At 47.3% G+C, this 14,781-nt stretch overlaps 1 protein-coding gene across 2 annotated transcripts in view; it reads left to right on the forward strand.

Annotated features, from left to right (window-relative positions):
• dcps (decapping enzyme, scavenger) overlaps positions 1 to 14,781 on the forward strand; it is a 96,423-nt gene that overhangs the window by 23,163 nt on the left and 58,479 nt on the right. For both annotated transcript variants that reach the window (XM_085968161.1, XM_085968159.1), the window contains exon 2: positions 250 to 418. In XM_085968161.1, coding sequence (XP_085824287.1) covers positions 250 to 418 — 169 coding nt within the window. The remainder of the gene's footprint in view (positions 1 to 249; positions 419 to 14,781) is intronic.

The following is a 14,781-nucleotide window of genomic DNA, read 5'->3' on the forward strand; positions in this document are numbered from 1 at the left end:
AGCATATGCTTGTAGGGTGAGATGAAGTAGAGTGGGAGGAGGCTCATGTAGAGCATAAACACCGGCACGGACCGAATAGCCTGTGTCTGTGCTACAGAATCGATGTAATGATAGTTTGGCAGAGGATGCGTGTAGGTGAGTTATTGTTCGATTGTTTTCACTAGAGTAGGCACATTTCACCGCACTTTCTGCTGGTGGCAGAGGGCCTTGTTCTATCAGTTTTTGTAAGCAGCTTCTTTAATGTGGCAGGTTGGAGAAGACTGTGGAGACATTCAGGACGCCGTGGTCATTCTAGAGAAGACGCCATTCCGCAAGGAGACCCTGCCGCAGCTTCTCAACAAGGACACAGATCTTCGCCTTCAGTTAAGGAATGACATCTACAGCACACACCACCTCCGCCCGCTTCCAGCCTTCAATGGTACGGTGCCGTCCAGCCCAGTCCTGCTTTCCACACACACTGGGTCAGCATCAAGCTGAGCTGCAGGTTACTTTACATTTCGAATTGTCTCTAAACACAGTGGTGCCCTTAGCATTTAGGTGAAGCATTTGGATGTAAAACTTTCATACTGTGTCCACTTAAAACTTCAGAAGAACAGACATTGTTCTTTAGAACATCTGCTGTATCTGGAGAGAACTTTGAGTAGTATAACACTCAGGTAGAGTACTAGTGGGTACAGATCTGTCACTATATAACACTGGGGTCCAGTATTGGTGGGTGCAGGTCCGTCACTGTATTACACTGGGGTACAGTACTGGTGGGTACAGGTTTGTCACTGTATTACACTGGGGTACAGTACTGGTGGGTACAGGTTTGTCACTATAACACGGGTCCAGTATTGGTGGGTACAGATCTCACTGTATAACACTGGGGTACAGTACTGGTGGGTACAGGTCTGTCACTAACACTGGGGTACAGTGCTGATGGGTACAGGTATTTCACTGTAACACTGGGGTACAGTGCTGGTGAGTACAGGTATTTCACTGTAACACTCGGGTACAGACCTGGTGGGTACAGGTCTGTCACTAACAATGGGGTACAGTACTGGTGGGTACAGGTCTGTCACTAACACGGGTACAGTGCTGATGGGTACAGGTCTGTCACTATCACTGGGGTACAGTACTGGTGGGTACAGGTCTGTCACTAACAACTGGGGTACAGTACTGGTGGGTACAGGTCTGTCTCTAACACTGGGATACAGTACTGGTGGGTACAGGTCTGTCACTAACACTGGGGTACAGTACTGGTGGGTACAGGTATTTCACTAACACTCGGGTAGAGTACTGGTGGGTACAGGTCTGTCACTAACACTGGGGTACAGTACTGGTGGGCACAGGTCTGTCACTAACACGGGTACAGTGCTGATGGGTACAGGTCTGTCACTAACACGGGTACAGTACTGGTGGGTACAGGTATTTCACTAACACTCGGGTAGAGTACCGGTGGGTACAGGTCTGTCACTAACACTGGGGTACAGTACCGGTGGGCACAGGCCTGTCACTGTATAACACTGGGGTACAGTACTGGTGGGTACAGGTCTGTCGCTGTATAACACTGGGGTACAGTGCTGATGGGTACAGATATTTCACTAACACTCGGGTACAGTACTGGTGAGTACAGGTCTGTCACTAACACTGGGGTACAGTACTGGTGGGTACAGGTCTGTCACTAACACTGGGGTACAGTACTGGTGGGTACAGGTCTGTCACTAACACGGGTACAGTACTGGTGGTTACAGGTATTTCACTAACACTCGGGTAGAGTACTGGTGGGTACAGGTCTGTCACTAACACGGGTACAGTACTGGTGGGCACAGGTCTGTCACTAACACAGGTACAGTGCTGATGGTTACAGGTCTGTCACTAACACTGGGGTACAGTACTGGTGGGTACAGGTATTTCACTAACACTCGGGTAGAGTACTGGTGGGTACAGGTCTGTCACTAACACTGGGGTACAGTACTGGTGGGTACAGGCCTGTCACTTTTTAACACGGGTACAGTACTGGTGGGTACAGGTATTTAACTGTAACACTAGGGTACAGTACTGGTGGGTACAGGCCTGTCACTGTATAACACTGGGGTACAGTACTGGTGGGTACAGGTCTGTCACTAACACTGGGGTACAGTACTGTTGGGTACAGGTCTGTCACTAACACTGGGGTACAGTACTGGTGGGTACAGGCCTGTCACTGTATAACACTGGGGTACAGTACTGGTGGGTACAGGTCTGTCACTAACACTGGGGTACAGTACTGGTGGGTACAGGTCTGTCACTAACACTGGGATACAGTACTGGTGGGTACAGGTCTGTCACTAACACTGGGGTACAGTACTGGTGGGTACAGGCCTGTCACTGTATAACACTGGGGTACAGTACTGGTGGGTACAGGTCTGTCACTAACACTGGGGTACAGTACTGGTGGGTACAGGTCTGTCACTGTATAACACTGGGGCACAGTACTGGTGGGTACAGGTCTGTCACTGTATAACACTGGGGTACAGTACTGGGGGGTACAGGTCTGTCACTGTATAACACTGGGGTACAGTACTGGTGGGTACAGGCCTGTCACTAACACTTGGTTTAGTGACTGGTCTCTGGTGTTGGGGGAGGTTGAGGTGATGAATTGAAGTGGTGCCTGTTGTTGAAACGGACTCGGCGGAGACTTCGGTGCGGTACAACGATCGCTTTATTCAAGTGCACCGGGAGAAATCTCCATTCCGCGAGGGTCAAGAGGATTTCTGTCTTCACAGCGAGAAGCGAGTTGCTTTTATGCTTGGAAACCGCAAAGATCAACATGTTGTTTTTGCACGTTCGCATATTATTTAGAAAAACCACTTTTGACTGTGGTTTCTGCTTGTCACAGACACTTGGGCTGTATGAACTATCCACTCTTTAGTTTAGAGAGGTTGTCTCCATGGTTACACTTATCTACCCACTTTGTGGTTTCTGTTATCTGGGTCATAATGTTAGTTTAGGTGCCCTAACAGTGCCTTTCAAACATTCTGCTCTGGGTGAGGAGACCCTTTTCCAAATACTGATGCAGTCCTGCGGACTGGACCCTCTGCCCTAAAACTTCCGACGGACTTTGTCAGTGACTCAAAGATAGAAGATGATGGAAGAGCATCACACACAAGCTTGTTGTTACAACACTGAAGCACATTGGATGTTATTTCTGATAGTGTGTGTGCTGAAGAAGCTCTATGATCGCACTGAAAATGCAAGGTTTTTCCCCACCCGTGTGGTTCCCAAAGCTATCGACCCCAGAACGGTGTGGGGCTGCCAGGAAATGGTAGGTCAGCTCAAATGAAGAATGAGGCATGTCATATCGTACAGAAACCTCGACTGTTGCAATGTTCCCCAGGATATCCCAACTGCTTGCTTCTAATTGGGGAGTAACAGAGTCTGAGGGCAAATCACACAACCCGCACTGGTTGAGTTGTGAAGTGTCATGGGCATAGGGCTGGGAGCGGATTGCCAAGCTGTTTGCTTGGTTGGAGAATGTGTGTCAGGAGAGGGGAAATGGAAAACTATGTATGTGTGATAGATGAAAGTGCATTTGTAACACTGGTAATCGCCAAAATGATTGTTCGAACCTAGAAAGTGAGTATTGACTGACTATTCAACTGTGGAAGGCATCACTGCCAAGCCCAATCCTGCCCTTGGCCAATGTCCATGCATGAAGATTATTGCAGGGGGTGACTGGAGTCACTTGGGCGAATTGCACTGACCTGAAGCTGTACCTCCAATCTTTCTGGTTTATGTGGCTCAGGGCCACACAGCCCAGCACTTACTGGAGCATCGGGGCAGCACTGTCATCTCTGCTCCTCTCTCGCTCTGTTCTGCCTTGAACTGACATCCTCAATATCGACGGATGTTTTTACCTACAGTAGAATGAACTATTCTGCTTGCCCAAGACTTGGGGCCCTCGATTTGCTTGGCCCAGGCCAGCAGAGAGCTGGGCTGAGTTGTCTGAGTGTCCAACCTAGACACGGGTCCCCAAGTCCTGAAAGTGCTGCCGCTGAAGCCTAGGCAACTCGATCCTTATAGTGATATTCAATGTTCCCTCTAATTGTTTTTTTTTCCCCCCGTGCATCTCCTCCAGCGGCAACAGCTGGCGAGCAGCCTGCGCGGGACTTCCAGATTGATGCGCAGCCGCTTGCCCACACACCTTAGGGGGAAACATTGGTAATATTACATATTCCCTGGTTTGCCCTGTTTGAATTTTGTGGGCCTGGAGGTTTGGAAAGGGCTGTTGTTGATGTTGTCACCTCACTGTTAAATCAGAACAAGAAGATCTGTGAGTATCAGCAACTTCAGACAGGTGCAAGTTAAGGAGAACGTGGATTTAAACTTTCTATGTGCTGCTCGAGGTTCCATGTGATGCAGCCCCTGTTCTGCGCGACCTACATTGATGCAAGAGTCATAGAATGGTTACAGCACAGAAGAAGGCCATTCGGCTTGTCGGGCCCATGCCGGCGCTCAGCTAGTCCCACTCCCCCGCCCTTTCTCCGTAGTCCTGCAATTTTTTTTCCTTCAGGCACTTATCCAATTCCCTTTTGAAAGCCACGATTGAATCTGCCTCCACCATCCTTTCAGGCAGTGCATTCCAGATCATAACCACTCGCTGCGTAAAAAAGTCTTTTCTTGTGTCGCCTTTGATTGATGCTGTGACAAAATTAAATGTCGAATTGCATTATCTTGTATTGTATTTGCCGGTTCCCACGACTGATTGACGTCAGCTGTGGCTCAATAGGTAGCACTTTCTCCTCTGAGATTCAAGCCCCACTCCAGAGACTTCAGCACATAATCTAGACAGGTACTTCAGTGCCGTACTGAGGGAGTGCTGCACTGTCGGAGGCGCCAGTTGGAGTATTCTTCTTCTTAGGCAGTCCCTCGGAACCGAGGATGACTTGCTTCCACACTAAAAATGAGTTCTCAGGTGACTGATGAGTCCAATGCGGGACCTACAGTCTCTGTCACAGGTGGGGCAGACGGTGGTTGAAGGGGCGGGTGGGTGGGGTGCTTGGGTTGACGTGCGCTCCTTCCGTTGTTTGCGCTTGGCTTCCGCTTGCTCCCGGCGCAGAGACTCGAGGTGTTCAGCGCCTTCCCGGATGCTTTTTCTCCACTTTGTGCGGTCTTGGGCCAGGGATTCCCAGGTGTCAGTGGGGATGTTGTACTTTTTCAAGGAGGCTTTGAGGGTGTCCTTGAAGCGTTTCCTCTGCCCACCTGGAGCTCTCTTGCCGTGTCGGAGCTCCGAGTAGAGCGCTTGTTTTGGGAGTCTTGTATCAATGTGGCCCGTCCATCAGAGCTGATTGAGCATGGTCAAAGCTTCGATGCTGGCCTGAGCAAGAACACTGACATTGGTGTGCCTATCCTGCCAATGGATTTGCAGGATCTTGCGGAGGCAGCGTTGGTGGTACCTCTCCAATGCTTTGAGGTGCCTGCTGTACATGGTCCATGTCTCTGAAGCATACAGCAGGGCGGGTATCACTACTGCTCTGTAGACCATGAGCTTGGTGCTGGGTTTGAGGTCCTGGTCTTCAAACACTCTCTTCCTCAGGCGACCGAAGGCTGCACTGGCACACTGAAGGCAGTGTTGGACTTCGTCATCGACATCTGCCCTTGTTGACAGGCTCCCGAGGTATGGAAAGTGGTCCACGTTGTCCAAGGCCTCGTCGTGGATTTTGATAATCGGGGGGTAGTACTGTGTGGCGGGAGCAGGTTGGTAAAGGACCTTTGTCTTACGGATGTTTAGCGTAAGGCCCATGCTCTCGTACGCTTTGGTGAAGGTGTTGACGATGGTTTGGAGTTCAACCTCTGAGTGTGTGCAGATGCAGACACTTGGTATTATGGCCAATTTTGGGCACCACACTTTTGGATGAGACGTTAAAATGTGGTCTGTCTGCCCTCTGGATGTAAAAGATATCACTGCATTATTCGAAGACGAGCAGGGGAGTTCTCCCCGGTGTCCTGGACGATATTTGTCCCTCAACCAACACCTAAAACAGATTATTGTGTCGTGATCACATTGCTGTTTGTGGGACCTTGCTATTAGATGTTGGCCTGCTAAGCCAACATTCTTGGTGCTTGGCACATTCTAATCCTTTGAAACTTTGTTTATAGTTTCCTTAACTTTATAATCTATTTCTCTCATTTCCACTTGCTAAGCTTTTGACAGGTTTTAGTGTACTTTTAAATATTATCTTGACAGAAGTGTCAGTACAAAGTGTTTCATTGTCCCGTGGGCTACAGACTTCGATAGAAGTTATTTATCTCCATATTTTGTTGCACTTCTTGGAACTGCACTGGGTAATAGATTCCATTGTTTTGAAGTCTGGCTCCTACTTGCCTTTGGAATAGATCCAGTGAAAATTCCCCGTAGAGCAGTGTGAAGTGATTAATTTTGGTTTGAAGAACGAAGAGAGGCAAAATAAACTAAATGGTACAGTGTTAAAGGGGGTGCAGGAACAGAGAGACCTGGGGTACATACATAGATACATAGAAGATAGGAGCAGGAGTAGGCCATTCGGCCCTTCGTGCCTGCTCCGCCATTTAATGAGATCATGGCTGATCCTTTAATTCAGTATCCCGTCCCCGCCTTCTCTCCGTAACCCTTAACCCCTTTTGCCCGTAGAAATATATCTAATTCCCTCTTAAATATATTTAATGAGCTGGCGTACACTGCCCTCTGTGGCAATGAGTTCCACAGGTTCACCACTCTCTGAGTGAAGAAATTCCCCCTCATCTCTGTCCTAAATGGTTTAGCCCTTATCCTTAAATTATGTCCTCTAGTTCTGTTTTCACCCGCCAAGGGAAACATTCCTTCTGCATCCAGTCTGTCTAGACCTGTCAGAATTTTATACACTTCTATGAGGTCCCCTCTCAATCTTCTAAACTCCAGTGTGTACATCCCTAAACTACATAGTCTCTCCTCATAGGTCATTCCCGCCATTCCTGGTATCAGCCTGGTGAATCGCCGCTGCACCCCCTCCATGGCAAGAACATCCTTCCTCAGATGAGGCGACCAAAACTGTACACAGTACTCGAGGTGTGGTCTCACCAGTGCCCTGTACAGCTGCAGCAAGGTATCCCTGTTCCTGTATTCTAACCCTTTTGCTATGAAGGCCAGCATACCGTTTGCCTTCTTGACCGCCTGTTGCACCTGCATGCTCGCCTTCAGTGACTGGTGTACAAGAACACCCAGGTCTCTCTGTACTTCCCCCTCTCCCAATCTATTGCCATTTAAATAATAATTTGCCCTCCCGTTCCTGCACCCAAGGTGGATAACTTCGCACTTGTCCACATTATAGTGCATCTGCCATTTATCCGCCCAATCGCCCAGTCTGTCCAAATCGCTCTGGAGCTTCCTGGTCTCTTCCTCTGAGCCCACCCCACCTCCTAGTTTAGTGTCGTCTGCAAATTTGGAAATGCTGCATCCGACTCCCTGATCCAGGTCATTAATGTAAATTGTGAACAGCTGGGGGCCCAGGACAGATCCCTGTGGTACCCCACTTGTTACTGCCTGCCATTCAGAAAATGAGCCGTTTATTCCAACTCTCTGTTTTCTATCTGACAGCCAGTTCCCTATCCACGCCAAAACTTTCCCCTTTATCCCATGAGCCTCAATTTTCCATGCTAATCTTTTATGTGGGACCTTATCGAAGGCCTTTTGGAAGTCCAGGTACACCACATCTACTGGCTCTCCCCCATCTATTCTACCAGTTACTCCCTCAAAAAATTCCAATAGATTAGTCAAGCACGATTTACCCTTTGTAAATCCATGTTGACTCTGTCCTATCCTGTCCCCATTTGCTAAGTGCTCCGCTATTTCATCCTTAATGATGGACTCCAGCATTTTGCCCACAACTGATGTAAGGCTTACAGGTCTGTAATTACCTGCTTTTTCCCTACCCCCCTTTTTGAATAGTGGGGTAACGTTAGCTACCCTCCAATCCATCGGCACTGTTCCCGAGTCTAATGAATTCTGAAAAATCATCCTTAGTGCATCCGCTATCTCTAGGGCCACCTCCTTCAGTACCCTAGGATGCATGTTATCAGGCCCTGGGGATTTGTCCACCTTCAATCCCTTTAGCTTCCTTAACACCATATCCTTAGAGATATTGATTTGCGTCAGTTCCTCCTTTGCCAATGTCCCTATTTTTCCCGATATCCCAGGGAGGTTTTTTGTGTCTTCCTTCGTAAAGACTGACCCAAAGTATGCATTTAGTTGATCTGCCATTTCCTTATTTCCCATTATATATTCCCCCGTATCTGACTGCAATGGACCAACTTTGGTTTTCACCAGTCTTTTCCTTTTGATATATTTATAAAAGCTTTTGGAGTTAGTTTTTATATTTTCCGCCAGCTTGTTTTCGTAAGCTATTTTGCCCCTCTTGATCATGCCCTTTGCCCTCCTTTGCTCTAGGTACACAAATCATTGAAGGTGGCAGGGCAAGTTGAGAACGGTTAAAAAGGCACACGGGATCATTGGCTTTATAAACAGAGGGATAGAATACAAAAGCAAGGAAGTTATGCTAAACCTTTATAGAATACTGGTTAGACTCCAGCTGGAGAATGGTGGCCAATTCTGGGCCCTGCACTTGGGAAGGAGGTAAAGGCCTTAAGAGAAGGTGCAGAGGAGATTTACCAGGGATGAAATACTTCAGTTATGTGGAGAGACTAGAGAAACTAAGGTTGTTCTCCTTAGAGCAGAGAAGGTAAAGGGGAGATTTGATAGAGTTGTTCAAAATCATGAAGGGTTTTGACAGACTAAATAAGGAGAAACTGTTTCCCGTGGCAGAAGGGTTGGTAACCAGAGGACACAGATTTAAGGTAATTGGCAAAAAAACAGGCGAGATGAAGTTTTTTTTAAGCAGCGAGTTGTTATGATCTGGAATGCACTGCCTGAAAGCGTGTTGGAAGCAGATTTAATAATCGCTTTCCAAAGGGAATTGGATAAGTACTTAAAGTGGAAAAATTTGCAGGGCTGCGGAGAAAAAGCAGGGGAGTGGGACTATTTGGGAGAGCTCTGTATCCTATGCTGTATCATTCTCTGATTTTATATCGCTGCAGCATTCGTTCCCTGCCACTAGGTGACGCCAAATTCCAGCGTGCACCTGATCGCAGCCACTAGGTGGTGCTGTGCAGGCACTCGGACATGTGATGCTGGCATCACAGCGCCGCCCAGTGGCGGCAATATATTAATTTCCGTGCAGTCGGTCACTGGTGCCAGATACTAGCAGCTGTCGCCTCACTGGCAAGGAACGAATAGGCTTTAGTGAAAAGCTGAAGTAAAGCCAACAGTTTACAATAAGAAGAATTTTTAGGAAAATACAATTTGGCCCCTTTTGGATTTGATTTTTTTTTGGCTTTAAGTGATTCAAGTAGGGTGTGCTGGACAAGTAATAACTTGTATTTATATAGCGCGTTATTGAGTTGAATAGCCTCCAAGTGCTCTGTCTACTGCATAACCTATTTAAACACATTGACTGTTGCGCAGTTCTGGATCGGAAACCCATTTACATATAGAACCTTCGTAATTCTCTGCGGACGCCAGACCCATGGCAGCAAGCTAGTGACATCTAGTGTCACGCGCTGAGTGCTGCGACAGAACCTTTTACTTTTGAGACCTAGGAACAGGAGGAGGCCATTCAGCCCCTCGAACCTGTTCCACCATTCAGTTCGATCAGGGCTGATTTGCACCTCAGTTCCATTTACCTGCCTTTGCTCCATGTCCCTCGATTGGAATGTGGACCTACCCTCCCTGGTGTTTCTTGCCCTCGCCAAGGTGTTGGCTTGTGCCAGGGTTCAGGTCGGTGCATGCCAGGGGCCCTCCTGGAGCGCAGACTTGCTGCAGTTACGCTCGGCAGAATGTGCTTTCTCCTGTGAGCATTGCAAGCTGCCCATTGCGCCATGGTCTGCATGAATTACTTTACTTGGCTGCAGTGCTGCTGTGATCTCCAGTCGTGTTCATCGCAGTAAATTGGATGCTACTCAACTCTACAACAGCGCGAGTGTTATTGTTTGCAGTTTACCAGCCCCTTGTAAATTTCCAGGAACCTCCTTCGCAAACGGCAAATAACCTGGAATTGACCGGAACATGAAATTAACGCCTTTCTCTTTTTAATACTTGTGATACTTTGAAATGCGATGTCCGATGCGTAAAATAACTCTCGCCTCTGAGTCAGAAAGTCCCACTCCAGAGACTTGAACACATAATCTAGTACTAAGGGAGCGGCGCACTGTCGGAGGTGCCGTCCTTTGGATGCGAAGTTAAACTGAGGCCTCGTCTGCCCTCAAGTGGTTGTAAAAGATCCCATGGCACTATTTCGAAGAAGAGTTGGGCAGTTGCCCCTGGTGTCCTGGCCAATATTTATCCCTCAACCAACATCACTCAAGCAGATGATCTAGTTATTATCACATTGCTGTTTGTGGGACCTTGCTATGCGTAGATTGGCTGCCGCGTTTCCAACATTACAACAGTGACTACACTTCAAAACACTTAATTGGCTGTAAAGCACTTTGGGACATCCTGAAGTTATGAAAGTCACTGTATAAATGTAAGTCCTTTCTTTGTACTGCACGGTCACTGAGAGAAGCTCTTTGGTTGCACTTGAAGTACTTTAAAAGCAAAAAGTCAGCATGAAAGAGGTGAAGCAGCGTCAGCAAGTGCAGGAGAAAGTCTGTGAGCTCCGCCACGCTCACGAATGAAGTGGCCACAAACACTAGTACCAAAGCTGGAGCGAGTGACACCTCGGAGAGTTCTGCAAATCTCGACAACATCCCCAAGGAGGGTTTAGAACCAGATAGCAGAGTTTGGGTTGGCACTGATGACCGTGCAGTGATCACCCACACTACAGCATCGGGCGAGCTTGCCGCCTGTGCTCACGGTGATGAGAGTTGATGACGGTCACTGTGATACAGGCGACTCTCACTGGCCTGGCTGGAAGGGAAATCGCTGACTGCATTCAAACCCTGCAGGCACTAGAATAACGCATCAGAACAGAAGGAAGGCAAGATTACAAAAACAAAATACTGCGGATGCTGGAAATCTGAAATAAAAACCAGAAAATGCTGGAAATACTCAGCAGGTCAGGCAGCATCTGTAGAGAGAGAAACGAGTTAATGTTTCAGGTCGATGACCCTTCGTCAGAACTGGAAAAAGCTGGAGATGGAACAGGTCTTTAAGCAAGTGTAGGGGCTGGGAAAGGGGGGAGGGGAGGAAAGAACAAAAGGGAAGGTCTGTGATAGGCTGGAAGGCAGGAGAGATTAAATGACAAAAGGGATGATGGTGCAAGGCAAAAGGAGATGGTAATGGGACAAGTTAAGAAACACAAGATGGCTGTAGATGAAGTGTAAATGGCACTGGCAGGTGATCAACAGCTGCCATGTGAGAGAAAGAAAAAAATGATCGGGGCCGAGGTTATGGTCTGAAATTGTTGAACTCTATGTTGAGTCCGGAAGGCTGTAAAGTGCCTAATCGAAAGATGTGCTGTTCCTCGAGCTTCCGCTGAGCTTCATTGGAACAGTGTAAGAGGCCAAGGACAGAGAGGTCAGAGTGGGAGCGAGACGGAGAATTACACGCACGTTCATTAAATGAATGATAATTAAATGCTTTTGGTTCCTGAATTGGCTGCTGGCCCTGATTCACTAAAACATTACTATAATCAACTGTTTTGCTAACCAACCCAGTAAGCTAATTGCCGCACTGCAGTCTAATCTGTCTTTGTGATTTACTTGTTGACTTGATAAAACCATTCTCTTCCAAGTTTGTTCCTTTCTGTGCTCAGATTCTGGCTCTTTTAAATTACAGTTTTTTAATGTGATCTAAACCTAATAACTTCTCGCCTCTTTCCATTAATCCTTCTTAGTCCTCTGCTAGATTTAAGAACCTCTTTTTAAAAAAAAAATCTTTCCTCCATCTCTGAATTTAATTAACTCTCTCTTCCCCTTTCGCTGCGCACCAAATTTGCCCCTGCCATGTTCCACAGCACCAAATACTCCCTGCTACCTCGGCCAAATCGCCATTATTCAAATGTGAGGCTTATCAGTCAGCTAGGGGGTTGGGGAAGGTGGCATAGAAGTTGAGCATGATCCTGTTATCAATTGACATCCATGCAGCCTTTGGTCTTCTTATCTAAGGAAGGATGTACATGCCTTAGAGGCGGTGCAACAAAGGTTCACGAGGTTGATCCCTGGGATGAGAGGGTTGTCCTATGATGAGAGATTGTGTAGAATGGGCCGATATTCTCTGGAGTTTAGAAGAATGAGAGGTGATCTCATTGAAACATACAAGATTCTGAAGGAGATTGACAGGGTAGATGCCGAGAGGTTGTTTCCCCCTGGCTGGAGAGTCTAGAGCAAGGGGGCATAGTCTCAGGATAAGGGGTCGGCCATTTAAGACTGAGATGAGGAGGAATTTCTTCACTCAGAGGGTTGTGAATCTTTGGAATTCTCTGCCCCAGAGGACTGTGAATGCTGAGTCTTTGAGTATATTCAAGGCTGAGATCAAGAGATTGTTGGACTCTGGGGGAATCGAGGGATATGGGGATCGGGCGGGAAAGTGGAGTTTTTTTTTAGAGATAGGAACAGGAGTAGGCCATTCGGCCCTTCGAGCCTGCTCCGCCATTCAATGAGATCATGGCTGATCTTCGTCTGAGATCATAGCTGATCTTACCAGTTCAGTACCCCGTCCCCGCCTTTTCTCCGTAACCCTTAATCCCCTTAGCCTTCAGAAATATATCCAATTCTCTCTTGAAAATATTTATTGAATTAGCCTTCACAGCCCTCTGTGGCAGGGAATTCCACAGGCTCACCACTCTTTGAGTGAAGAAATTCTTCCTCATCTCTGTTTTAAATGATTTGCCCGCTATTTTTAGACTGTGGCCCCTGGTTCTGTGCTCCCCTGCCATTGGAAACATTCTCTCTGAATTCAGCCTGTCCAGGCCTGCCATAATTTTATATGTTTCGATGAGATCCCCTCTCAATCTTCTAAACTCCAGTGAGTACAAGCCCAAACTATTCAATCTCTCCTCGTAGGTCATTCCCGCCATTCCAGGTATCAGCCTGGTGAATCGCCGCTGCACTCTTTCCATGGCAAGAACATCCTTCCGCAGATGGGGCGACCAAAACTGTACACAATACTCCAGATGCGGTCTCACCAGCACCTTGTACAGCTGTAGTAAGGTATCCCTATTCCTATACTCGAACCCCCTTGATATGAAGGCCAACATACCATTTGCCTTCTTAATCGCCTGTTGCACCTGCATGCTCTCCTTCAGTGACTGGTGCACAAGAACACCCAGGTCCCTCTGCACTTCCCCATCTCCCAATCTATTGCCATTTAGATAATAATCTACCCTCCTGTTTTTACCCCCAAAGTGGATAACCTCGCATTTATCCACATTATAGTGTATCTGCCACGTATCCGCCCATTCCCCCAACCTGTCCAAATCGCACTGTAGCCTCCTGACATCCTCATCAGAGCCCACCCCTCCTCCTAGTTTAGTGTCGTCAGCGAATTTGGAAATATTGCATCCAATTCCCTGATCCAGATCATTTATATATATTGTGAACAGCTGGGGTCCCAGGACAGATCCTTGCGGCACCCCGCTGGTCACTGCCTGCCACTCCGAAAACGAGCCGTTTATTCCAACTCTCTGTTTTCTATCCGCCAGCCAGTTCTCTATCCACGTTAATACTTTGCCCCCAATCCCATGAGCCTTAATTTTGCATGATAATCTTTTGTGTGGAACCTTATCGAAGGCTTTCTGGAAGTCAAGGTACACCACATCCACTGGCTCTCCCCCATCTATTTTACCAGTTACTTCCTCAAAAAATTCCAGCAGATTAGTCAAACACGATTTACCCTTTGTAAATCCATGTTGACTCTGTCCGATCCTTTCCCCATTTGTCAAGTGCTCCGCTATTTTATCCTTAATAATGGACTCTAGCATTTTGCCCACAACCGATGTAAGGCTTACTGGTCTATAATTCCCTGCTTTCTCTCTACCCCCCTTTTTAAATATTGGGGTAACATTAGCTACCCTCCAATCCACGGGTACTGTTCCCGAGTCAATGGAGTTCCGGAAGATGATCCTTAGAGCATCTGCTATCTCCAGGGCCACCTCCTTAAGTACCCTAGGATGTAGTTTATCAGGCCCCGGGGATTTGTCGGCCTTCAGTCCCCTCAACTTACCCAACACCATATCCCTAGAGATACTAATTTCTGTCAGCTCCTCCCTCTCATTAGTCCCTATGTTTGCCGATATTCCTGGGAGGTTATTTGTGTCCTCCTTTGTGAATACAGAACCAAAGTATGAGTTTAATTGGTCTGCCATTTCCTTATTCTCCATTATATATTCTCCCGAATCGGACTGCAAGGGACCGACTTGGGATTTTACCAGTCTTTTCCTCCTGATATACCGATAAAAGCTTTTGCAGTCTGTCTTTATGTTTGCTGCAAGTTTACTTTCGTATTCTATTTTCCCCTTCCTGATTAATCCCTTTGTCCTCTTTTGCTGTATCCTGTACTGCCCCCAATCTTCCGGTCTGGTGCTTTTTTTTGCCAGTTGATATGCCCTTTTTTTTTATTTTATGCTGTCCCTAATTTCCCTCGTTATCCACGGTTGAGCCACCTTTTTAGGTTTATTTTTATGCCAAACCGGTATAAACATGTTCTGGAATTCTTCCATTCTATCTTTGAATGCTTGCCATTGTCTATCCACTGTCAATCCCCCCAGAAACACCACCCAATCAATCTTACCCAATTCCCGTCTCATA

Source organism: Somniosus microcephalus, chromosome 26, assembly GCF_052327205.1.
Source record: "Somniosus microcephalus isolate GS21.2 chromosome 26, FLI_Smic_1.0, whole genome shotgun sequence".
Classification (NCBI taxonomy): domain Eukaryota; kingdom Metazoa; phylum Chordata; class Chondrichthyes; order Squaliformes; family Somniosidae; genus Somniosus; species Somniosus microcephalus.